At 41.1% G+C, this 23,985-nt stretch overlaps 2 protein-coding genes across 2 annotated transcripts; one reads left to right on the top strand and one right to left on the bottom strand.

The window, feature by feature from the left end:
- The first annotated feature begins 3,756 nt into the window (after positions 1-3,756).
- On the top strand, positions 3,757-15,535 carry LOC108017022 (uncharacterized). Its single transcript, XM_070996949.1, has 15 exons — positions 3,757-4,250; positions 4,790-4,873; positions 4,928-5,086; positions 5,139-5,666; positions 6,160-6,352; positions 6,706-6,899; positions 7,688-7,786; positions 7,848-7,931; positions 7,991-8,149; positions 8,461-9,167; positions 10,866-11,040; positions 12,867-12,965; positions 13,292-13,375; positions 14,079-14,237; positions 14,668-15,535. The coding sequence occupies exons 1-15, from the start codon at positions 3,951-3,953 to the stop codon at positions 15,376-15,378; spliced, it is 3,735 nt and encodes a 1,244-aa protein (XP_070853050.1). The 5' UTR covers positions 3,757-3,950; the 3' UTR covers positions 15,379-15,535.
- A 2,328-nt stretch (positions 15,536-17,863) lies between these two features.
- On the bottom strand, positions 17,864-20,169 carry LOC108017024 (polycystin-2-like). The gene has a single exon (XM_017083981.4). It carries the CDS (start codon positions 20,076-20,078, stop codon positions 17,898-17,900), a length of 2,181 nt encoding a protein of 726 aa, XP_016939470.4. The 5' UTR covers positions 20,079-20,169; the 3' UTR covers positions 17,864-17,897.
- Positions 20,170-23,985: the final 3,816 nt, after the last annotated feature.

Below are 23,985 nucleotides of genomic sequence, written 5' to 3'. Positions count from 1 at the left end.
TCGCTCCCGTTCGCTTTTCCCAACATTTTGCCAACTTGGCTGCCATTTGAAATCTTTTCCTTTATGCCAATTGGCAGGTCACACCAATTGAACTTTAATCGCTGCTGACTTTTGTCATTGCTTTATCGTTTAGGCGACAACACAGAGGGCCCATCCCCCCCAGAGTGGCCACCTCTTTTTAGGGTGGCCCACCCCGGATCTCCCTTCAAAATTGTTGCCAAAAAACGCGGCCCAGACGTAATCCCCAAGCGCAGACTGCCCGGGTCCGGCGCTCTTTGTCTCATTGAATAGACCCGCCACGCCCCTTTTGGGGTCCGAACTGGGCGTGTGTGCGCGCTTAACTACGCGTGTTCGAATTTTTATGCCCGTCAGTTAGAAATTTTCAGCCATTTCAGCGAAAATGTAAAAAAGAACCGCCAGGCACAGTCGAGTGAGGAGTCGTGGAGAGTCGAGAAAAATTTGTCGTACAAATCTTTGAAATTGCTCCACCGAGAACTATTTTCAATGCGTCGGAATCAATAAATTTGACCAGGCATTCGCGGCAACGTTTTGTCGGACAATTTGGCGGAATTCCCTAGATTTCCCCCGGTCCTCGGCTCTCCGCCCCAGCCCATCGGTTTCATTACCCCTCGGTTCTGGATAGTTTGTCTGGGAAGTCGGTAATCGTAATTGCGGGTCTGATAAATATTAATGTCGCTGCTATGTATGTGCGGATGGATTCCTGAGCCCGAAGACGCTTCTGCGCCAAAAGCTCTTCCCATTTTTGCTGTTTGTCTAATGCACGTTTTATGGCCAACTTAGCACGTGCTCCTCCCAACTCCCACCGCCCAGTCTTCCGGATGCCGCCCACCCAACCTTTGACCAGCCGGAAATATATTATTTGAAAATATTTTCCGTTTTCGGGCTTTCTTTGTTTTTGCTCTGCATTGACGCAGTGACCATAAATTCCAGTGAAAGTCATTAGCAAATAGGCTTCTGAGAGCTATTCAACAATCTGAATATAAATTTCAGCCGTAGCACACACGTGCCACTAAAGTGGAAAGAAGCTAGAGGAAGCTTAAGAGTATAGTAAAACGCTCGAAAATAAATAGTAATCTTTTAAGACTATCAGTGGAATTAAACATAGGTACAGGAAACTATTTACTGAAATCAAAATATTGATACATGATAACCTCACGAAAAATTCCTCAGCTCTTCTTATTAGTCATTTCTTAGAAACTATAAAAACTAAATTATATGCGTGCCATCAAAGTGCTATTGTTAAAATGAAAACAAGAACAATTTTTCATAAGCCGAATTAACAACAGTTTTTCTACTATATTACGACCTGAATCTTTTGCGTTTCTACACAGTCTAGCGTTTCTACGAATTGCCATTATGCCTAAGGGAAATACGTCTTTCAATCAGTTTTTATTTAATAATTTAATCAATTATATAAATGGGTCCTGGTATAAAAACCCATTTAAAAAATACTTTTTTTATTTTTTGCATACTTGTTATGTACGTATTATCCCTTTAAAACCTTTACACACTCTACGCAAACAGGATGAATCATCTTTCTGAGGATCTCGTTCCCGGGGGAATGTATGATGAGAAACAGAATAACAACTCATTAAAATGTTAAATTAATTAATTCAATAACGTAAGAAACGTAATGTTTTTACATTTGAAGTATGCTCAATGCTATTAAGGGAACCTTATCAACAAGCACTTTAAGTTCTACTGAATCAAATAAAAGCAGCGATAAGAAACTTGCAAATTCAGGAAAATAAAAATTACGCCTAATATTGTTAAGAGGCATAACATAAAATCCGAGATCGTAACAATTTACACTATTTATTACTGTGATTTTGATCTTTTGTTTTATATTTTCTATCCAACTAATATAATTCCGTATACTGATGGTCGGACAATGCTGCACTCTGCTTTTTGGTAGTGATAGTGCTATTAAAAATATCTAACGATTGATTCAACCAATCTAAATTTACTTTAAATTTACTTTCCCAGAACGCTTGCAAGGCCATTTTCACTATTCGACTGAACAAAATGTTAATCGCTTTTTTGCTGATGCAATTGAAATGCCGATTGCGTTGCTCGGACATAGTTGCCATTATTCTATGTCGTGAGTCCGTCCGACTATAAATTATATTGGTTTTGATTTGATTTCAACTCAAAAACAAAAAACCTAAACAACTCAAAAACTAGACGAGAGTTCAAGACACACAGTCAAAAGTCATAAACAATTACGAAAATGTAGCGCATTCAGCACGCAGCGCACTCGTTGTTTGTTTTTATACGTTTGTTTTACCTGTAATTGCATAGTTCGGAAGCTGGCAAAGACACAGTTAACGGTTAATCGCCGATGCTGTCATTAATTAGCCATAAAATACATTTTAGACTACAATTAGCCACATGGCAAAGCGGCGATCGACAAACACGGGGTTCTGACAGCGGACTTAGCCTGTCTGGCCCGGCTAATTAGTTCTCGGGCAAACAAAATAAAAGCAAATGTGACACCAAACGAACATAAAACAAACAGAGATACATTCTCAGCGAAATAGAGACCTCACTAACATTTATTTGCCAATTTCTGACAGCCTTGCCAAAAGTAAAAACCAAGCCAACAACTTGTTCAAACAGACAAAATGCGAATACGCAGCTTAAAATTATTATCTCCCAACAGACCAAGTGTCAACAAAGTGAAACAAGGCAAATAATTAGTGCAGCCAAAGCACACACATACATCACTCTTTTATTATTTGTTGTCTTTTTCAGGCACTTTCAGTTAAAGATATAGATATAACGATATAGGAGGGGGATGCTTGCGGTGAGGTTTATAATTGTTAGAATTTCAATGATCACGACCTTTACAACATTATTCAACGTATCATGGTTATGAAAACACAGCCACCCTTTAACATCATTTAAAATGTCACACTACACACCCCTTTGATTACTAACCTACCCCAGTTTTAAACGTTTTAAATCAGACCTTTGGAGACCTCGTTCTTCTATTAAATTAAGCTAGGCACTCTCAACTCAATGATTAGATTAAATTTAATCGTAAGCGATATTAAATACTAGCATTATGATAGCTATAACTATCAATCTAGAGGTCTAATTTAGAGGTTTAGTTTTATGAAAGTATAATTTTATATATTTTTAATATTATTTTAGTATGTATTTTATAATGTATTTTATATTAAATGTGATATCATAAAAAAACCCACAGAATATAGATCTCAAAAACATTTAACTCAATGTAACACATAAAATCGTAAAACCCCAGTAAAGAAATTTACCCAGGCATGAGTCAAGTGACAACGAACTACTTTTAGTAATCCCAGGAACTGAATCACCCCAACATAGGATAAACACCATGCGAACTGCAAAGAAATTTGCAACTGGACGTGAGAGGGCGTAACGGTGCTATAAATAGACCCAAAATGGGGTGGTGGGACGGTTTTTGGCGAATTGTGGCCGCGTTCCGCAAATACTCGTACTCGTACATCGTATACGTAATTGCCTGGTTCAATGAGAAACGCCCAATTAGTTGGGATTTTTTGTCTCAGCTTGGCAGGCCTGGCTCGCAAACTCGGCTCTAAGCCGCGTTCGGTGGAAAGTGGTCAACACTGCAGCAGATATAACAACAACTCGACGCAACAATAGCCGAATAGACGACGTTGATTTATCTCTCTTTTAAGTTCTCCGTATCAAGCTGTCAACGCTTTATTTCAGCTCCAGACGCGCTGGGAGTTGCACGCCTGCAGCTCACCCCAAAGTCAGAATACCGCAGCGGAAAAATCGTTTAAAAATCACGCTGCAATTAATCGAAACAAATAAATAAAGCGAGCAACAAATCATTAGCACCGAAATCTCGTTTTTGGGAATTCTGAATATCGGTTCTTCCGCATTTGTTTCGATCGGTATAAAAGGAACACAGTCTCAAAATGATATTCGGTCGCTGGACGCGTAAACAAATGATCACGATGTTCTGTTTGGGAGCCGCCCTTCTGGGCCTGGTTATTGTGATCGGTATCCTCAACAGCGGCGTGTCCTCGAAGGAGCTCGACTGGAAGAAAGCAACCAGGTCCAAGTGCTTCAAGACCAGTCCCAATACCACACACTCCACGCTGGAGTTGGTGCACATAGTGTTCAGACACGGTATTCGCACCCCTGTGGACACATATCCCAACGATCCCTACCTGAAAGACAGCTTCGAGCCAACGGGCTGGGGACATGTGACCAATGTGAGTGAACAAAATAAATAATACATAATAAGTGTATCCCACACTAAGAAATCTTAAAAAGGGATTAAAGTACAAAATCCGTTTCAAAGAATTTTATAAAGTTAGACGTGTTATAAAAGTGTTTTTACATAATTTCAAGTGGCTTGGTTTTACATTTTAAAATGCTTTTACAACAAAATTAGTATATAAATTCAGTGGCTGGGGACAATTTTAATTGTCTCAAAACGGATTACAAATAAATAATTTTCAAATAATTATACATTTTGTAACGAGACAATTTGGCTGCTATTGGTAGACTTTAACTAATCTATCTAACTTTTAACACTTCTTCACAAAGCAATATAATTAAGTTAAGTAGTGACTTTATAAGAACCATAGCTCATTAGCCCCGCCGTTTGGGATAAAGTATTCTAAATTATCAACAAAATAAAGAATATCTATGTTGTGCTTAAATAACTTTTCAAGAGCTATAATCATTAAACAAAATCGTTTTGACATTTAAGAAATGGTGTATAATAACATTTGTCCCTTATTTCCAGTCTGGGAAACGAGAGCTCTTCGAGATGGGCCGCTGGCTGCATCGACGCTACGGAGACTTTATGGGTCCCTACTACAGACCGGAAGTATGTTAATTCAATATTAAGCAAGCCCCTATTTAAACAATTTAATTTTCGCAGCGCCTGCATGCCCAAGCCACCGCCTCGCCAAGGGCAATGATGTCCTTGCAAACAACACTGGCCAGCATGTTTGAGCCACGGGGAACCCCCATGGAGTGGAATAAGCACCTCAACTGGCAGCCCATCCCAATCGTATCGGAGCCCTTGGATGAGGACTCGGTGGGTTTTAACATCTCAGTCCTTAATAGCTTAATTTAAATGTGTGCTTCAGCTCCTGCTGGTTCGCACACCCTGCCCTCGTTATTTCGAGGCCCTCGAGGAGGTTTTCAAGAGACCCGAAGTCATCGCCGAAACCAAACCCTACGAGCAAATGTTTCGCGAGCTGACAAATCTCACGGGGAAGTCGATCCAGAGTGCCGAGGATATCAACTCCCTGTACATAACTCTCCTGGCTGAACAGGAATTCGGCTACAAACTGCCCGATTGGTCCAAGGACTACTTCCCCGATCGCATGCAGTTTCTGGCCGAGCAGAGTTACGTCTATAATGCGTACACTCCCGAGATGCAGAAGATCAAGGGTGGCCCTTTCCTCAAGAGAATGTACAAGGAGATGGTGGCCAAGAGTACGGGCAGCCTGAAGCCCAAGGATCGAGGAATGTACATATATGCTGGTCACGACTGGACCGTGGGCAACATCCTAATGGCCTTGGGTGTGTGGAAGCGTCAGATGCCCCGGTTCGCCGTGATGGCCATATTCGAGACGCATAGGGATAAGGAAACCGGTGAATACTATGTGGAGGTAAGAAACTCCATAGGGCTTGCGGAATGTGATAAAAGTGCACGGTTCTTATCATTATTTAAGGTTTCAAATGAAAGTGAAGCTTAGTACAATGTTTTAGTACAATTGTTGTCATTAATATAATTTTTAATGGGAAATCTAAAAGTTGGACTACAACTTGAGGTCCAACAAAGAATGTATCACGATTGCCGAGGGAAGAATTTCTTTCGTTTTATGTTTTAAAGCATTTTAGGTGAGAAAACAAAGCCAACCTACTAATTTCTTAGAATTAACTTGATCGTCTGACCGTAGCTTAACTTAACAATTTAACTAACTATTGTTAGAGAGAACATAGGGAGTAAAGAGGCGGTTCTTTAGGTATTTAAGAACGTTTTGAGCGGATTCGTCATCATTTCAATACATTTTGTATGAGGATTTATGTAGAATGTACATTGTACATATATAGAATAGCCCTGTAGATCCTATAAATGAATATTTTGACTCCTAATTGCAGATCTTCCTCCGCAACGACGAGCACGGCTGTCTGGAGCAGCTTCAGCTGAAGGACTGCGATCTTCGGTGCCCCCTGAGTCGCCTCATCGAACTGAGTGAAGACGTCTTGCCCAACGAGCCGGCGGAGCAGAGATGTCGACCTCATGACGACAATTTCGTGGAGCCACCACCGCGTATAATCGATCAGAATGGCCGTTAGCGGAAAGAAATTGCCAAAGCGGAGTTTGTGCACTCAGTATTACAATAGCGGTCGAATGAGAGAAGTGCAAAAAATAATATAGCAAATACAGTACAATAAAAATCCCCAAAAGTAAAGGTCATTGAGTTAATTTTTTGGGGAAATTATTTTCGTGCGAAACTAATTGTAGTTGCTATTGTGCCGAATGAGCAGCTCGGTCTTATCTATGAGTGTGCGAGTGCCGGCATGAGTATAGGTGACCACATAATCGAGACTTAAAAGCAGTCCGCAGTTCTATTGATGCATTCACTCAACGCACAAGCCCCAGAGAAGCCGGTCCACTTGATTCCTAACGATCCGCTAAAATTTAACTCGCGAAAATGATAAAGTACCTCGGTCTGATGCTCATTGCGAGCTTTGTGTTAATTGTGCGGGGAGGTGTTATCGAGATAGAAGTTCCTCAGGAGATCACTGAGGGCCCCGAGAATGGCTCTAAAAACTCAGTGGAAGCAGAGCCACCAAACAACAGTGAAAACAACTCAACTCTGAAGCTGGTTCACGTGGTAAATAAGTGACAACTGCAAAGAAATCAAACATTATCCCCCAAAAAAGTGTGATTGGAAAAAATTGGCCAACGCCGAATTAGGGCTTGTTAACTTAGCAAGTCAACAGACCGTAAAATTACACAAAATATGTCAAACATATTTAATTTGAACTATTAACTCGGGGTGACAAATGTTATAATAGTGCCAAAAATAAGTGCTCTCTTAGGTAAACCATAATTTAGCTGGACTTTCCAACGAGAACTCGTTTAAGTTCTCTTTAAAATGAAATCAATCGCAACCGTTCTTAAGCAAGTTTGCAGTATTCGTTACGTATACCTAATATTGCACAAAAGTTCCAAGACTGGAAACCGGTTTAATCGAACTTAAACTTCACTTTTATGTGAATAATTTGATATTCCCAGTTTAATTTGCATAATTAAAGCTCAATTTGAATTAAATAAGTAAGAGAAATTAAATCCAGGTGTATAAATATTTATATACTGAAATCAACGTTTGCACGAGCTTGATTAAACCCAAAGTACAAATTACTTGTTTTAATGGTCGGTGGGTACCAACAGAAATATGATAATTTTATGAGAAACTTATGAGAAACTTGTTGTAATTGTTTTCAAACTAAGTATGTAGGCCCTTTTCCTTGCCTTTATTGTATGAGAAGTAGGTTGATAAGATTTAAGCTCACTCAGCTCTAAAATGATGAATTTACTTAATTCATTTATTGAAATAAAACATTTAATACAGCAATGTTTGTAGTTACCAAATATTAATTATGTTTTAATTTTCGACAGCTATTCCGCCATGGCCCCAGAACACCCGTCACCACTTATCCCACAGATCCGTATATCAACGAAACCTTCATGCCTTTTGGATGGGGCGCTCTCACGAATGTTAGTACTCATCAAATATAAACACGATTATCCAAATTAAAGTGCAATTTTAATTTGACAGGGTGCTAAAGTGGAGCTGTATAAAATAGGCAAACAACTGCGTCGACGCTATAAAGATTTCCTGCCTGCCTACTATCAGCCCGAAGTACGATAAGTAGAGCAAGCTCAAGGGGCTGTAAAATAATCAGAGAGTTACCATTTCAGGTGATCCGTGCCCAATCTTCGGAGTCGCCGCGTACAATGATGTCCCTGCAAATGGTCTTGGCCGGACTCTTTCCCCCTGAGAACACTCCCATGGAGTGGAACCTGATGCTCAACTGGCAGCCCATTCCCATTATGATGGAACCAGAGGAAACCGATGTGGTAAGAATTATAAAATGTATTAATTACAATGAGTCAAAATCTCTCAAGTATGGAAATTCCTTGAGCGTTCTAAACTGTGCTCACATAATTTTTAATTATGAATCAAAGGCATAAAAACATTTTTTATCTTCCGAATACAATAATATACAATGTCCCTATATATAGAGATATATATATATTTAAAAAATACATTTAATAAACTCACACAAATGATTCTTTAAAAGGGAATGATGACTACTTCAAAGATTTTGACTCAACTTAATACTTAAATCTATATAAAAACACCCTTTTAAACTATATTCCATTTATAGCGCATAAGAATGAAGGCCCCCTGTCCTCGATACGATGAGGCGGTTTTGGAGGTGATAAACCTTCCCGAGGTTAAACAGCTGCACGCCGAGAACTCTGAATTGCTTCAGGAACTGACTAATCTCACTGGGCTCAATGTTACCCACACCCATGATGTTACCAATATATTTATCACACTGCAATCGGAGCAAGCTTACGGCCTGGAGTTGCCCTCGTGGACCAAGGACTACTATCCGGAGAAGATGTTACCCCTAGCCGGAAAGTCTTACGTCTACGATGCATATACGACCGAGTTACGCAAAATGAAAGGAGGCTTCTTCTTAGAGCTCCTTTTAAAGCAGTTGCAGGACAAGATCTCTGGAAAGACACGACCCAAGGATCGCAAGATGTTCCTTTCCTGCGGACACGACTGGACCATCACAAATGTGCTTTCTGCCTTGAATGTTTGGGAGGCTCTGATGCCACGATTCTCAGCTCTAATAGCCTTTGAGTTGCATCAGAATTCAAAAACAGGAGAGTATTTTCTGGAGATCTTCTTCCAGAACGATCCCGAAAAAGAGCCGCAGCAGTTACAGATTCCTGGCTGTGAAAAACAGTGTCCCATTTCGAAGTTATTGGAACTAACCAAGGATATAATTCCTGATGCTCCCTATGAAGAACTGTGCAAAGCAAAGGGAACTCTAGAGGGAGCTAAGATCAGCTATAATTACTAAGGAATCCCGTGATTAATAATCCAGTATGCAGTATTAATGTTACATAACGAATAAAGATATACTTATATGTGAAACTATTTGATATACTTTTAATATTATTATTTGAATGATTGACTTTGATGTATCACTTACTAATTACCTTTTTAGGGATGTTGGCGGTATGTAATGTGTATTGAAAATTATTGGAAATTTCTTAGATAACGACTAATTTTTAGACATAACAAACATTAGAAAAATTAAATAAATAAATAAAACATTTTAGGTATCTGCAATATGTTAATGGCTTAGTAGTTTAAGTAAAGCATACTTTTAGGCGACGTTTATTCTAAGAAAGTTTCTTGGTTAGAAATACTATTTCGAATGTTTGGGAAAACTAATGGAAAATAAATTTAAATTGATCAACATTCTAAATTTACATATTCGCAACTTTTCAAATTATTGTTACATAGATCCACGGAAAAAAGGTACCTTGAGTTCCAACAGGTAATTTTAGAACACAAGCAACGGGCTTTTCAAAAACTTTAAATTTTTGAGTGAAGTGATCGGGCTTCTGATTAGTATATTTCTATGTTTTAATATCCATATTAATCATTTAATTGGGGATAAGAAAAAACTTAATCATCAATAAATTATCGTGAATTTCTGGACCGACCCTCTCCTTTTCACTCCTCACATTCATCAGACAAAAAGTGTTCTGTATTACTTAAATTCAAACAGTTGACACTCGAGGCTCCACTCACTCGAATCGGAAGTAACTCACAAAAAAGCACGACGAGCCCAAACAAAAGGGCAGTATGTAACTTTCCACATGGACATCGCTTTACAAAAACTTCCGGACTATGACGAGACCGTAATCCAAATCCAGTCCAGCCCCAAGTGCAGTATTTAAATTCGGCAATTAAGCAACGATATGGATAATGTGAAATTAACATATTGCCTGATCCAGAAGCTAAACGATTTATTACCAATGTGCTTACACACGCAGTTTCGATGACAAATTCGTTGGTATTTCGAGTTGGCGGCGGCGCTAACAGGAAAAAAATAAGCAAGCGGAGCAAATCCGAGAGTTCATATAAATTAAAAGTCGCGGGCGCGATTAAAAACGCCTCAAACGGTGCGGCATTGTGTCGGTGTCTGGGGCTTCTGCTCGGTCAAACATATATTCGTACAATAGACCTCCGGCCACAATAACAAATGGAATAATAGAAGTGAAAAGAGCTACGGTGACGAAAGCATTTGGCGATAATGGAACGATAAAAGAGCCAGACACTCATGGCGTTTTCGACTTTTGCAATGATATTTCCCCCGCAGTCTGGCCGAAGATAGTGCACAAAGACAGTCGCGTGCGACCCTCGGAAGAGTCCAAAATTTAAATATTACATAGCGCCTATCAGCATAGTATTTAGTCCACGGCAAACAGAAGATAGTTGTGGCACTGCACTGGGAGAAACCAGTGCAACTAACAAAGGTCGCGTGGAGCAAAAACCCGTTCACCGCGTCTGTGAATTAGCTAGTCTCGTGGTTAATTAAAAGCACACAAAAGTAAATCAAGACAAAGCGACGAGCGAGCACAAAAAGTTAGTCTTCGATCTGTCAGAGACTGTTGACTCCCAAAAACCGGAGCGAGACCGTAGAAACAAGCCCAAAGCGGAGTCGGAGAATCCGATCCCCCGACAGATTCTACGGCTATAAAGCCGGGCCGCCAAAATGCCGCGTTCGCATTTCACTCGAAGGCATTGTATAGCGATGACGGGCGGATTGATTGCATCGGCGGTTCTAATCTGGTGCGTCGCCCACTCGGCGGTCGAATCGGCGGCCAAGCTCTACGATCCCGGCGCTGATAAATCCACGCTCGAGCTGCTGCATGTGGTAAGTCAGTGTGCGAATCGCAGGTCGGATCGGAAAACAGTTTAGTACTTGAATCGCGGAACACTTAGCAGCTGTGCGGCCCAGCTGGATGTGATAACCACACTCCCCAGAACAAAACTGTAGTGCGAAACGGTTATTAAAGGGCAATTATCTGTTTGACAGATCAAAAATAAAGTTAAAGTCGCGATGATTTTATGGCAGTTTAGATTAGATCCTCGGATCATAAACAATGACATACCCATGACAATTCAACCAATGATTAAGAAACTTAATTGTGGTGTTATATTTGTAAGCCATATATTACGTATCTAAATTAACACTGCCAAATCCAGAGTCATCTGTACTATAAAAATTCAGCTGATAACAGCAGTTATTGCATTAATTTTTGAACTTGTTTACCGCATTGAGAAACCCCTGGCATTGACATTTGCGTAGGCAGTGAGACAAACATTCTGTTGATAAAGCATTTGTTTATAAACGTTAAACGTATCTAGCGAAAGTGCAAACGCAGGCACATTTTTTTGTTGTGGTGTGTAAACTCATAATTATGTATAATTGTACTACAATTTAGTAGACTGTCAGCTCCGGTGGCAGATAAGATTCAGTCTGGTCACTTAATCGGAACCATCAGTACGCAAAGCGAACTCGTTCGATAAAGACATGACAGTACAGCTGGTGGAAATTCCAGCAGCCTAGTCTGAGGTTTGCATTTCCCTCCTTTTATTATATCAGTTGTTCGAGCCATTTGTCTGGCTCAATTCAATCAGATAATATGTACATATAATTGCCGTGAATTACACTTTACGAAAAAACACTCGAGTGCAGCCAGGCGGCAAGTTCAACGGAAAATGTTTCTCAAGCACTCAATAATTTATTGTATAACTTCAGTTTAAAGCGAGTTGGTTATAAGAAGTTTGGGCTGACCTTGGAAAATAAGTAAGGTGGCGATGGAAGCCTGAGCGAAATCCAAGCACAGAACGTCATAAATAATTATTTTATTTTAATGCTATTTCTTTCTGTGTGATGCGCAATTACATTAGCCAATTATTTCAAATGTTATCTCAATTAACCTTGTAATAGATTAATACAAGGGGCTTTACCATTTTATCTCGGAATAATCAGTATATCAGTATAATTATATATATAATATAAAAATTGCAGCTTAGAACATGTCTTACCGAAAAATTTGCCGTGTTGTTATTGAAGGTCATGTTCAAAGTAGCTAACGCGTCAACAATTTTATTGAAAACAACCTGTATAGATGCCGCAAAAACTGTCACAATTAATACATTCTCCTAAAAAACTCTTACTTTAATTAACTTGATTGTATACTTCGCCAACTCATACGTCTTCCAAAGACCCACAGAAAAAATTAATTACAAATCAGAAATGAAAACAAAACCAAATAAAAACCGGCTCTCCAAATTACACTCTGCCCAAAAACCAGTCTGCAAACGTATAATAAAAATTCAAAATAAAACTGCGACTGCTTTTTGTTTGTGCTCTGATCATACCCGATTAAATAAACCCAATTACCGCAGTAATGTTACACACAGTTATGGAACTGTTACGATCCAGATCCCGGGTCTGACCTTTATGTGAGTGGCCGTCTTATCAGCACGGGAGAATACTTCCGCCAGAATCTGGGGTCGCACGAGCGATAGTCTTACTAGACAGTCGCGTGCTGGGTTTCCTTGGGCCGCCAGCTAATTAAAGTGTTTCTGCCCATCAATAGCCTGACACATATACCTGTGCATTTGCATACACTGCGGCGAGCAGGTGGTGAATCCGTTTGACTAATAAAAATTGTAATTGCCAAACTTCAGGTATTCCGACATGGACCACGGACGCCGGCGGATACGTATCCCAGGGATCCCTATGTAAATGAGACCTACTATCCCTTTGGCTGGGGACAAATAACAAATGTGAGTGGAGAAAAAGTTGTGCAGCGCAAACTTTTGCCTCGTCATCCCCGAATCCCGTCCCCCGGCAAAGCATTTAAATAAATTGAAATGCAAATGTTTTGCTGGCGGAGCTGGGGGATCGGGCCGGCTGCATTAACATATACACATGCATATGTTTATGCAATTGCAAAAATGCAAGGCATTTATTATTTTATAACACTTCCCTCCATCTCTGTCTCGGACCACCACTCCTGCTGCTCCCCGGATCCGCACTTTCCCATTTCACGGCCCTCTGCTGTTGTCTCACGTGCCATCCGCTCATGCCATGCAATAAATCAACGCTCCAGAATGGCAAACGCGAGCTGTTCAACATTGGTACTTGGCTGCGTAAGCGTTATGGCAAATTTCTGGCGCCCAACTACAGTCCTGATGTGAGTAAGCAGTCACTAACGAACCGACAAGGCACAACCCCATGCAACCCTACACAGAGAGAAATTGCACAAAGCTGTCGTCTATTTAGGATTATGTGACATTTAAAGAATTAGTTTACAGAATAGAGAAAGTTACTTTCCTAACTTACTTCCCTTGGATCAAATAACAGATATTTTTGGTTTATTGCTAATATGTTTTTTTTATAACAGTTGCTAGTTAAAATCAAAAAGAAAATCTATAAAGACTATCATAATCTTCTGGATCCTAAAACATCTAATCTGCATTAAATATCCAATACTTAGCAGGTTTCAAACAATATTTAATAATCAATCCGCTATGTCCTCGGTAACTTGAGATTTCTTTATAAAAACAAGTAATGGATATAACTATAAACTCTTTTTTCGGTTAAATATTATTGTTTGATATTAAAATCACCTGAAAGTACTAATATTCTGCTTATTTTAAAAATGAAATTTAAGTTCCAATCGATTTCTCCCTGTGTACCCTACCATACTCCCATACCATCACGACCACGGGGTGGTTGCCTGATAGTGCGGACGTTTACAAATTGCAAAGCTCAAGCGCGCTTGGCTCATCACTCAATTCCTTCTTTTCTCTTTCTGGTTCTGCTTCTGTTGCCGGCTCTGCGCTTTCTCCTGCTCCGCTTTCTCCGTCTCCGCTTTCTTCCCTTCGCTTCGACAGTCGGTCCACGCTCAGGCGACGGGTGTTCCGCGGACTCACATGACCATGCAGACCGTTTTGGCCGCCTTCTTCCCGCCAAAAGGCACCGACATGGAGTGGAATGGCCGGTTTAATTGGCAACCAATACCTGTCTTCTCCCAAGAACTCAATGAGGATACGGTGCGTATACTTGATAGCCGAAATGATTAATCGAAACAACAGCCTCCACGGAGGGTTGAGTTCGATTAGTGATTCGACAGAGATTAAATATGCAATAGATTGTCTTAATAACGCAATAAGGGTATACTTGTGTATACATTTATTGTGTCAAAATAGTTTGTCTTTTTCTAATTTAATGTAGATTTAGACAGAGAATAGATTGAGATCTGTTTCAATTTTTTTATATATTATTTCATTATTTGTTGTTGTTGCTTAAAGTTAAATCTAACTAGAAAATTTAAATGCTTATATATTCCTACCTATTAATATTACAAGATTATGCTTCAGTATTTTTGAAATATTTAAATTTTTGCGACATGAATATCAGAAATTAAAGATAATAACTCCATTTAACCAATGCCATTTAAACATAAAATAAAATTGTTTACAGCTCCTGCTGGTGCGAAAACCCTGCCCGCGGTATTTCGAGGCTCTGAACGAAGTCTACGAGCTACCGGATGTAAAAGCAGAAATCGCACCCTATCTTGAGATGTTCAAGGAGCTGGAAGAGCATACCGGACTCAGCTTCAAGGAGCCCGAGGATGTGCAGTCGCTGTACTTGACTCTGCTGGCAGAACAAGAGTGGGGTCTAGAACTGCCTGAATGGACGCATTCCTACTTCCCGGAGAAACTCCAGTTCCTGGCCGAGCAGAGTTACGTCTACAATGTCTACACGCCCGAGATGCAGAAGATCAAGGGCGGTCCGTTCCTGAAGAAAATGCTCGACGAAATGCAGCAGAAGAAGAACGGAACCCTGAAACCCAGTGGCAGAAAGCTCTTCATTTACGCGGGTCATGACTCTACGGTGGTGAACGTTCTTTCTGCCCTGAAGGTGTGGGAACGCCAGATGCCTCGCTACTCGTCGATGGTTATGTTTGAACTGCATAAAAGCAAGGAAACTGGCGACTACTGGGTCGAGATCTACTTCCGCAACGACCCCACAGGTCAGGCTCAAAAGCTCACACTTCCTGGCTGTGAGTTCCAATGTCCTCTGGACAAGCTACTGGACTTCGCCAAGGACGTCCTTCCCACGGAAGCGGACGATAAGCGGTGCGAGTCCCGAAATCAAGGCTTCACAGAACCACCTCTCCGAGGGCCATAAGACCCAGAATTAGTGGATATAGGAGAATCGTTAAGGTGCTACACATCTCAGGGAGTGGGACTGTCAAGAGTCCTCGATTAAGGTGTAATTTTCTAGTTAAGTCAGTCGTTTAGCTTATACCGAATAAAAATAAGTTTAGCCTTTGTATGTCAATAGACATTATTCGATTACTTATTGAGATATTTTTTGGCTCCAATTGTGATTGTGCTAAGGAGTAATATATTAAAAAGTGAACGTTTAAAATTACAAATTAAAGATTAAAATTAGTATAATTTTTCTTACTATGGTTTTTGGGAAACCAACTAGTAGATTATCTTATAAAACCCCATTGATAAAAACAAAATTGCGACCTGGGCAATAAATGTTTGTCGATATAAGACAACTTTTATAAAGCATCGATCAAATGTGCTCGTTATTCTTAGATTAATAGGGTATGTTTGGTTGGAAAGTATGTAACTGTTACTTGAAAGCGTTTCCGTGTTTATGATACGTAGCCGAATCGCCCAGCTGAGTAAATGGTATGTGATAGTCGAGGCACTTGATCTCTTTTACTTTTTACAACATTCATCAAACTAATAAACCCATTTGGAAGAGTGCTGCGCAAATTACTAGAGTTTTGAAATCACTTACAGCGTTTTTTTAGGTGACTATAGTATTCAGCAAATAAAGAGTAGACGTCTCTCTGAATGATTTCATTGTACTACTGAGTTTAAGTGTTGCATACTTTTAGACTCTATATAATAAGAAGTGATTTTAGAACCCTTGTGATTTGTGGGACACCCCCGAATATCTACTTAAAAATAACTTTACAGGTGTTGGAATTTTTTCAACGTTCCCCAGTTAACTTCTCGACCATCCGCCCAAAGTGCGTCTCGTTCTTACCGGAGCTCAAGTTCCCCGTTCGTCGTTCGACGTTTGGTGTCGGATATTGTCAGCCGGCGTCTTTTGCGCCCCATGTGGCAGCCAAGTTGGCTCATTTCCGCTCTGTGGCGACAGTCGACTGCCGTCATTGCCATTGCCCAATAGGCCGCTTCCGCCTGGCCTTTGCCAGCGGCAAACGCAAACAACTTCCGCACTTGTTTAGCCAGTTGGATGCGCCACTCCATCTTGGGCTCCACTCCTGTCCCTGCCCCTGCTGCCCCTCCTGCCACATGCACTTTTCCCCGTTGCCCCGCTCATTTTTGCCGGGAGGTGACATTTTTCGCATTGCGGTTTACCATAAACTATTTCATTGGGGAGTTGTTTTCCACCTCGCCCATTTCTTTCTGCCCTCACCATCTGCTCATTCGCCTGTTCGCCATTGTTTACTCGTGTGCGTTGCCATCTCTCTCCAGTTTTCCCGCTTTCCTCCGCGTCTGTGTGTCAGTTTTTCCTGCTCCGTGTGTGCTGGTGTGTGCATATCTGTAAACTTTATTTGTCAACGGGACGCATATGTTGTGTGTTTGCCAAAAAATAAACGAATCCCCTTGTAGCAAGTCGGGCATTCCCCAATTGCATTCAGCTCGTGTGTTTGTTGCTGCTTTTAATTTTATCTTAATTTGATTTTCCGGCGGTGGGGGAGTTGTGTGTGTGTGCGTGGGCGTCTGACAAATCTGTGAGTGCATGTGCTCAGCTTGTTCTACTCGGATGATTAATAGTGAGCAGGGAGAAAGGCTGCTGCCGGAAGTAAGTATACGCCACGTGGGCACCGACTTTGACTGGGTGCCCACGATAAGGAGGATGGCAGCCAGGAAGTCCGGCCACTTGATGTGATACTGGTTGCAGAAGTTTAATGACAAAATACAATACAATTTTTTAATAGGCATTGTTAAATTCGAAGGAATAGAAACTAGATTTATTAACAAATTGTTTTATAAAATCGATAACACCCGAAAGTTGACTACAAATCTAGCATCAATGCATCACTGTAAAAACGACGGAAAAATGAAAATAAATATCTGCATATTGAATTCAAAGATTCGAAAAACTTAAATAACAAATTATTAAACTTCTTTAGTTAATTTAAAAATATTTAAAAAAACTCAGAAAATATTTGATATGTTATTCATATTTACTTTAAATATTTTCTGTAAACTAATCGATGTTTTAAATATTCAATCAACTATGATTATTAAATGAAACTTCTCCATAACTTAAAATATGGGGTAAAGGGGTATATTTGTGGCTCCTGCAGCTTTAATGCTGGGTTAAAACGTGTAACTGAATTGTATTGCCCTCATTAACACCTATCGATTGACCCAAAAAAATGTCACCACACCCACTCTAACGCTCGTAACGCTTAAATCTGTCTAACGCCCACATAACCATATGTTGAGATCGCGGTTAGGTGGCGCACTCCAATCCCGCTTTGCTGCTTGCATATCACCATCTCCCTTTGGTCGGGTATCTGATAGTCGAGGTACTTACGCCCCGTAAATTACTATATTAATTATTATGATACCCAATTCCTTTAATAAATAGTAAGACAATCCAATTCCTTAAGTACAATGTTTTTAATAGTCTGTTATAAAAATTTTCCATTAGTCTTTTTGAGTTGATGGAACATTCTCCTCAGGTAGGTCCAAATTTGGCAGCTTTCCATCATCATCCCCGAACATTAGCCTCTCAATAAGCTCCATTTGCGTTTGCAGAATCGCGCCCATGGTTATGGTTCGCTCGATACGCTCCCTATATCTTAATTGAAGAAGTTCCTCGTCTCTCCGCTTTTCGGGGATCATTCTAGGGTAATGCTCCATTGTATTAATCATTTCAGCCATTCGCTCTTTATGCTTCATTTTTCGTTCGATATTTTCTGCCACTGTTCGATTTTTCCGATAATATCTCTTCTTTAAGTGGGCCACCTTTAGAGTACGATTAATACAATCGGCATATTCAACGCGAAGAAATTCCCAAAACGAAATGCGGTGCAATACTACCCTATCCCTGTTCGCTTTGGCGATTGCCATTTGATCCCTCATCATGGATATAATCAAATTGATCAGCAAATACTTGACCACGAATCCCATTATGGCATATAAAATAATGCCCAACAGCTCTCCACCGAAAAACAGATCTGGCGGCTTCATAACTTCAGTAAAGCCGAAGGCAAAACAACTGACAGTTACAATGCCCTTGGTCAAGTCCATGAAGGTGGTGATATGATTTCCGTTAATTGTGACGGTGGTAAGGGCAATGGCGACTATGAATATGATGGTTACTACCATTGTCCAAATAAGCGATTGCCATGCCATAGAAAAGCTTTTGGTGAACAGCTGGAAGGTGCCGGAAAACTGCAACACCTTCCAAAGACGCATAGTGACCAGAGCTATGGAGAAACCCTTTAGAATATCCGCGTAGTACGTGAGTCGCTCAGGTTTTCGAAAATCTATAAACTCAACCATTACGCAGATTTCAATATTTTGTATCATTGATTGTACCAAGTTATCCCGGACCGCTAAAATTACGGAAACCATGAAAGTGAGTACTATAATCAGGGCATCCACCTGGATCCACAGGGTTTTTAAGGCACGGGGCTCGAACCAGACCTTCACAAAAAACACCTTGGCGAACTGCAGCCATACAATAACGAAGATAAACAACACAAGCATTCCAAAACCAGACAAACTTCGCATTTGCTCCACGAAAATCTCACTATCGATATCCAAATGCGAGTGGATGTTGCCGAAAGGAAATTGCTCTATCCACAATCTGCACACGCTAAAGATGTTTGCATCCGCATTGTACAGAGTGAAGTCTATAAATAGAGCACTCGTTTTATAATCTAGCCATTTTTTCTCCTTCAAGTATTTAAGAATCATCTGACTTTTAGTTCGGGTGTCCGAGAGAAGTGATTGGTATCCCTCCGTTTCCGGATAAGTAATAAAATCTCCATGGTAAGTGTCACCCAAGACTTTCTCTTCAAAGCTGTAGACCACCGACAGCCAGGGCTCGTAGATCGGCCAGTATTTATCCGTATAGGGGACCCTTTTATATGGCAACCAACCTTCCGAAAAGTCCTTCTTAGTGAAAACCGGCTTGCTTAGACCTACGCGGCTGTTTTCCGTTCTAAACTGCTTTAATCTTACCACACCCAACATTCGGACTGGCTCCGCATGAATCCAAGGCGCCCCGTTTCCTGTGTTGCTCTCATCCGTAAAGGCCATTATCAGGCAGAGCTCGATGAAGGTGTAGACTTCCGGTAGAGCTACCATTTGTGATAGTCCGACGTCATTTTTGCGGTCGAACGAGAAGAGATTCTCAACGGATTCCGTATTATAGTAAAGCAACTGATCGACTAAGACAATGGCCATGCCGAAGATCATTATAAATAGCATGCCTGTAAGAACAAGTTCTCCTTCTATCAAGCGGTACTGCTGGTTGAGCTTCTCATTTCGATGGCTTTCCGTAATCATCAGCTCACTCTTCAACGACCGAAGTCTTAGTCTTACCTTGTCCATAAAGGTCTCCACCTTGGCATTTTTATCTGGCGTCACAGGGGGCTGATGGTCTGGCCAGCAGGCTGCATCGACGGACATTATCGTGTACTTGATGGGCGTATAAACCACGATCTGTATTATCGATACTGCTAAGAAAGCCACCAGGATCATGTTGAATTTGGCGCCTTCATGGCTGAAGCCGGAGAAATTCCAGATACAATAGCCACTTACGGCTATTATTACCAGGGTCACATAGAAGATGGCGTTACTATCTTTCTTCCCCATTGCTTGAGTATTGTCCCAGATTCTGCTTAACCTTTGGATTCCTTTGTATACTTGGAAAGCACTGACTTGACAATGTACAACGGGGTTCCTTATGCTGCTTAAGTTTTGTAACAGCTTTTTCTTTTCAAGCAAAGGCCTAGTATTAAACCTAACAAAAAGTCGTCCAAAAACCGAAAATTTCATATAAAAAACAAGGAAGAACGCTATAGTCGAGTACCTCGACTATCAGATACCCGTTACTCAAAGGGAAATGGAGATATGCAAGCAGCAAAGCGAGATTAAAATGCGCCACCTACCGGCGGTAGACAGATTTAAGCGTTATGGGCGTTAGAGTGGGCGTGGCAAATTTTTGGATCAATTGATAGGTATTGACGACACCAATACATTTTAGTTAAAATTTTTTATCTAGTATGCAAATTGTGGGCGTCACAGGTTTTCGCGGCTTGTGGGCGTTTAAGTGGGCGTGGCAAACTTTTTTTTAGGTCAATCGATAGGTATTGATGAGAACAATACATTTCAGTTAAAATTTTCTATCTAGCATAAAAACTGTAGGAGTTACAGTTTCGGGCGGTTTGTGGGCGTTGAAGTGGGCGTGGCAGTCTACTGAAACAAACTTGCGCTGCGTAAGAAGCTCAGGAATCTTTACGCCAAATCTCAATAGCCTAGCCCTCATAGTTTCCGAGATCTCAGCGTTCATCCGGACAGACGGACAGACGGACATGGCTAGATCGACTCGGCTAGTGATCCTGATCAAGAATATATATACTGTGGAGTCGGAAACGCTTCCTTCTGCCTGTTACATACTTTCCGACGAATCTAGTATACCCTTTTACTCTACGAGTAACGGGTATAACAAGGAAGAACGCTATAGTCGAGTACCTCGACTATCAGATACCCGTTACTCAGATAATGGGACCAAAAGGAAATGGAGATATGCAAGCAGAAAGCGAGATTGAAATGCGCCACCTACCGGCGGTAGACAGATTTAAGCGTTATGGGCGTTAGAGTGGGCGTGGCAAACTTTTCGGTCAATCGATAGGTATTGACGAGAACAACACATTTCAGTTAAAATTTTTTATCTAGCATGAAAATTGTGGGCGCCACAGGCTTGGCCGGTTTGTGGGCGTTAGAGTGGGCGTGGCACATTGCTGAATCAAACTTGCGCTGCGTAAGAAGCAATAGAATAAGTTAGCCGCGCACTTTGCTCTCTCTGAGCGCCGGCAGTGCTTTTTTCTTTGCCGCTAAGTTCGGCCGGCAACTATTTACATACACACACATACACGCGTAAAAACATTTCGCATTGTCTGGCTCTGACGTCATAGCCTTTTTTCTTGGGAGGTTTGTGGGCGTTAGAGTGGGCGTAGCAAAATTTTTTCGACACAACTTTTTTGTGACGTTGTTATACCCGTTACTCGTAGAGTAAAAGGGTATACTAGATTCGTCGGAAAGTATGTAACAGGCAGAAGGAAGCGTTTCCCACCCCATAAAGTATATATATTCTTGATCAGGATCACTAGCCGAGTCGATCTAGCCATGTCCGTCTGTCTGTCCGGATGAACGCTGAGATCTCGGAAACTATGAGAGCTAGGCTCTTGAGATTTGGCGTACAGATTCCTGAGCTTCTTACGCAGCGCAAGTTTGTTTCAGTAGACTGCCACGCCCACTCTAACGCCCACAAACCGCCGAAAACTGTAACTCCACCAGTTTTGATGCTAGATAAAAAATTTTAACTGAAATGTATTGTTCTCATCAATACCTATCGATTGACCTAAAAAAAAGTTTGCCACGCCCACTTAAACGCCCACAAACCGCGAAAACCTGTGACGCCCACAATTTGCATGCTACATAAAAAATTTTAACTGAAATATATTGGTGTCGTCAATACCTATCGATTTATCCAAAAATAAATTTGCCACGCCCACTCTAACGCCCATAACGCTTAAATCTGTCTACCGCCGGTAGGTGGCGCATTTTAATCTCGCTTTGCTGCTTGCATATCTCCATTTAGCTGAGTAACGGGTATCTGATAGTCGAGGTACTCGACTATAGCGTTCTTCCTTGTTTTCATATACAATTTTTGGTTTTGGACGACTTTTTGTTAGGTTGAATACTAGGCCAAAATAATGAGTTTTGAATACAACGTTTATTAATTTTTGAAGTCCTTAAAAGCATTGTGTTGCATTTGTAAAACGTAGCCTTAAGCATTTGTATTTACCCAACAAGCACACAATTGTTGTCTATTCGTATTTAAGGTCAACGTGTTTCATAAAAGTAGTAATTATTTGTTTAAAGTTTTAGATTTATAGATATTTTCTTTTTGCATATACCACTTTCCTTTATATTTTCACTTCTTTTCTTTTTATTATATGCAATTTAAGGACTCTCTCTATGTCCACATTTTGCACTTTGTTTTCTGCCCCCTAAATTCCATGAAATATTCACCTCTCTAATCCCGCATCTGGTATTCCCAGGCAGCCCTAACTCGCTTTAATTTCACTTGCTGCAGGTAGTTAGTTAACCTTGCATTTCTTTGTCCTTGTCGGGTGCAAGCCGGGTACAAATTATTGTGCTATCAGTGGCACTTCAATGGGCTCCCAGCAGTTGCCACTTAGGGCGGCCGACAAGTGCAGCAGGTCCACCACCCCGTCCTCAGAGATACGACCCCGCCCTCTTGGCATTCCAGCACTGGGCTCTGAGATCTGGGGCTGGCAATAAAATTCGTAAACCTTTTTTGACAAATGAAACGTGCAACAAACAAGACGCCCAAGCGGCTGCAGGCGGCCAAGTAAGTAAGGAGGATTCGTCCTCATCAGCCAGCAGGCAGGATACAAGACCTAGGACCTAGGAGCCGGTATCCAGGACCCAGCACCGAGAGTGTGGGTATGAGCCGAGCTCCAGTGCCAACAAAGATTTATGCATTTTACAGGGCAGACTACGCTTTATGCGAAACTAAACGGCAAACAGTTTGAGTGAGGAAAGCTTTCACTCTCTTTCCAGAGAAAGAAAATGTGAGGAACTGTCTGCCTTCCAAGACTTGTAAGTTTGCAAGCAGCAAAAAAACGTTTGTAATGAATTTTTAATGTTCTGTTTAGGTAATAGGCATCTACTTATAGAGGGAATATTTATAGAAAGCAACTTATATTGAAAATATAAATAGTAACCAAATAAAAAGAAATGGTCCAAACAGATTTTAAAAATGCAATACATCGGTAAATGTTTGTCTTCTATTAATTTGGAATCATGTAACCACAAATCAAATTTCTTCATGTGTAACGTCTCTTTAGTCCTTGGGGAACCGGAAATGAAGCATCACATGCCCATGCTCTTCTTGGAGCCGGGGTTTCAGGGGAGGATGTCCATTGTGCCTTTTAATAGACTGAACTACACGGCATCCGACTCTGAGCGCCGGCATCCTGGCACTTTGTTTGCCGGCAAACATTTGTGCAGCTTATTAATATGCATTCCACCCCTCCTCGTCGGGATTAGCCGGAGGAGCAGGTGTGTCGGCCCACCCACAGGGTGGCCACCTGAATTCCGCAGCCCCTCGCCAATCGGAACATTTTATCTCCTAGGCCAAGCGCAAAACTTTTAGCTGTTCTCGGTCCGTATCGAAAAGTCGTTAGTAAGCTGACCGCAGAAAGATGTGAGGCAAAAGTGCAGCGGCTCAGAGGAAACTTCGGGCCCAACTGGCCGCTCCTATTTCTTGGGTCTCAGTGGCAATGGGAGCAAAAAATGGCCAACTTCCCCTAAGACTTGCACTTAGCCCGCACAAAAGTTTGGTCGCCATTCCAAACTTTTCTGACTGAGCCGGAGATGAAACTGAAGCCAAGGCTGAAACTGAAGCTTCAGTGTGCTGTAAGTGGATTTGTGGACCCGGGCATCCATATGTCTCATTTCGGGAATGAGA

This window comes from Drosophila suzukii, chromosome 3 (genome assembly GCF_043229965.1).
Source record: "Drosophila suzukii chromosome 3, CBGP_Dsuzu_IsoJpt1.0, whole genome shotgun sequence".
NCBI classification, from domain to species: domain Eukaryota; kingdom Metazoa; phylum Arthropoda; class Insecta; order Diptera; family Drosophilidae; genus Drosophila; species Drosophila suzukii.
The sequence above is the reverse complement of the archived record's forward strand: the minus strand, read 5'-3'. Positions and strand labels throughout refer to the sequence as shown.

Excerpts from the sequence above, each read along its gene's own strand:
- LOC108017022 (XM_070996949.1), top strand. The coding sequence starts at position 3,951 with ATGATATTCGGTCGCTGGACGCGTAAACAAATGATCACGATGTTCTGT. Across the intron at positions 5,667-6,159 it reads CCGGTGAATACTATGTGGAG|ATCTTCCTCCGCAACGACGA; the intron begins GTAAGAAACTCC and ends TCCTAATTGCAG. Across the intron at positions 12,966-13,291 it reads GCTGGGGACAAATAACAAAT|AATGGCAAACGCGAGCTGTT; the intron begins GTGAGTGGAGAA and ends TCAACGCTCCAG.
- LOC108017024 (XM_017083981.4), bottom strand. The coding sequence starts at position 20,078 with ATGGGGAAGAAAGATAGTAACGCCATCTTCTATGTGACCCTGGTAATA.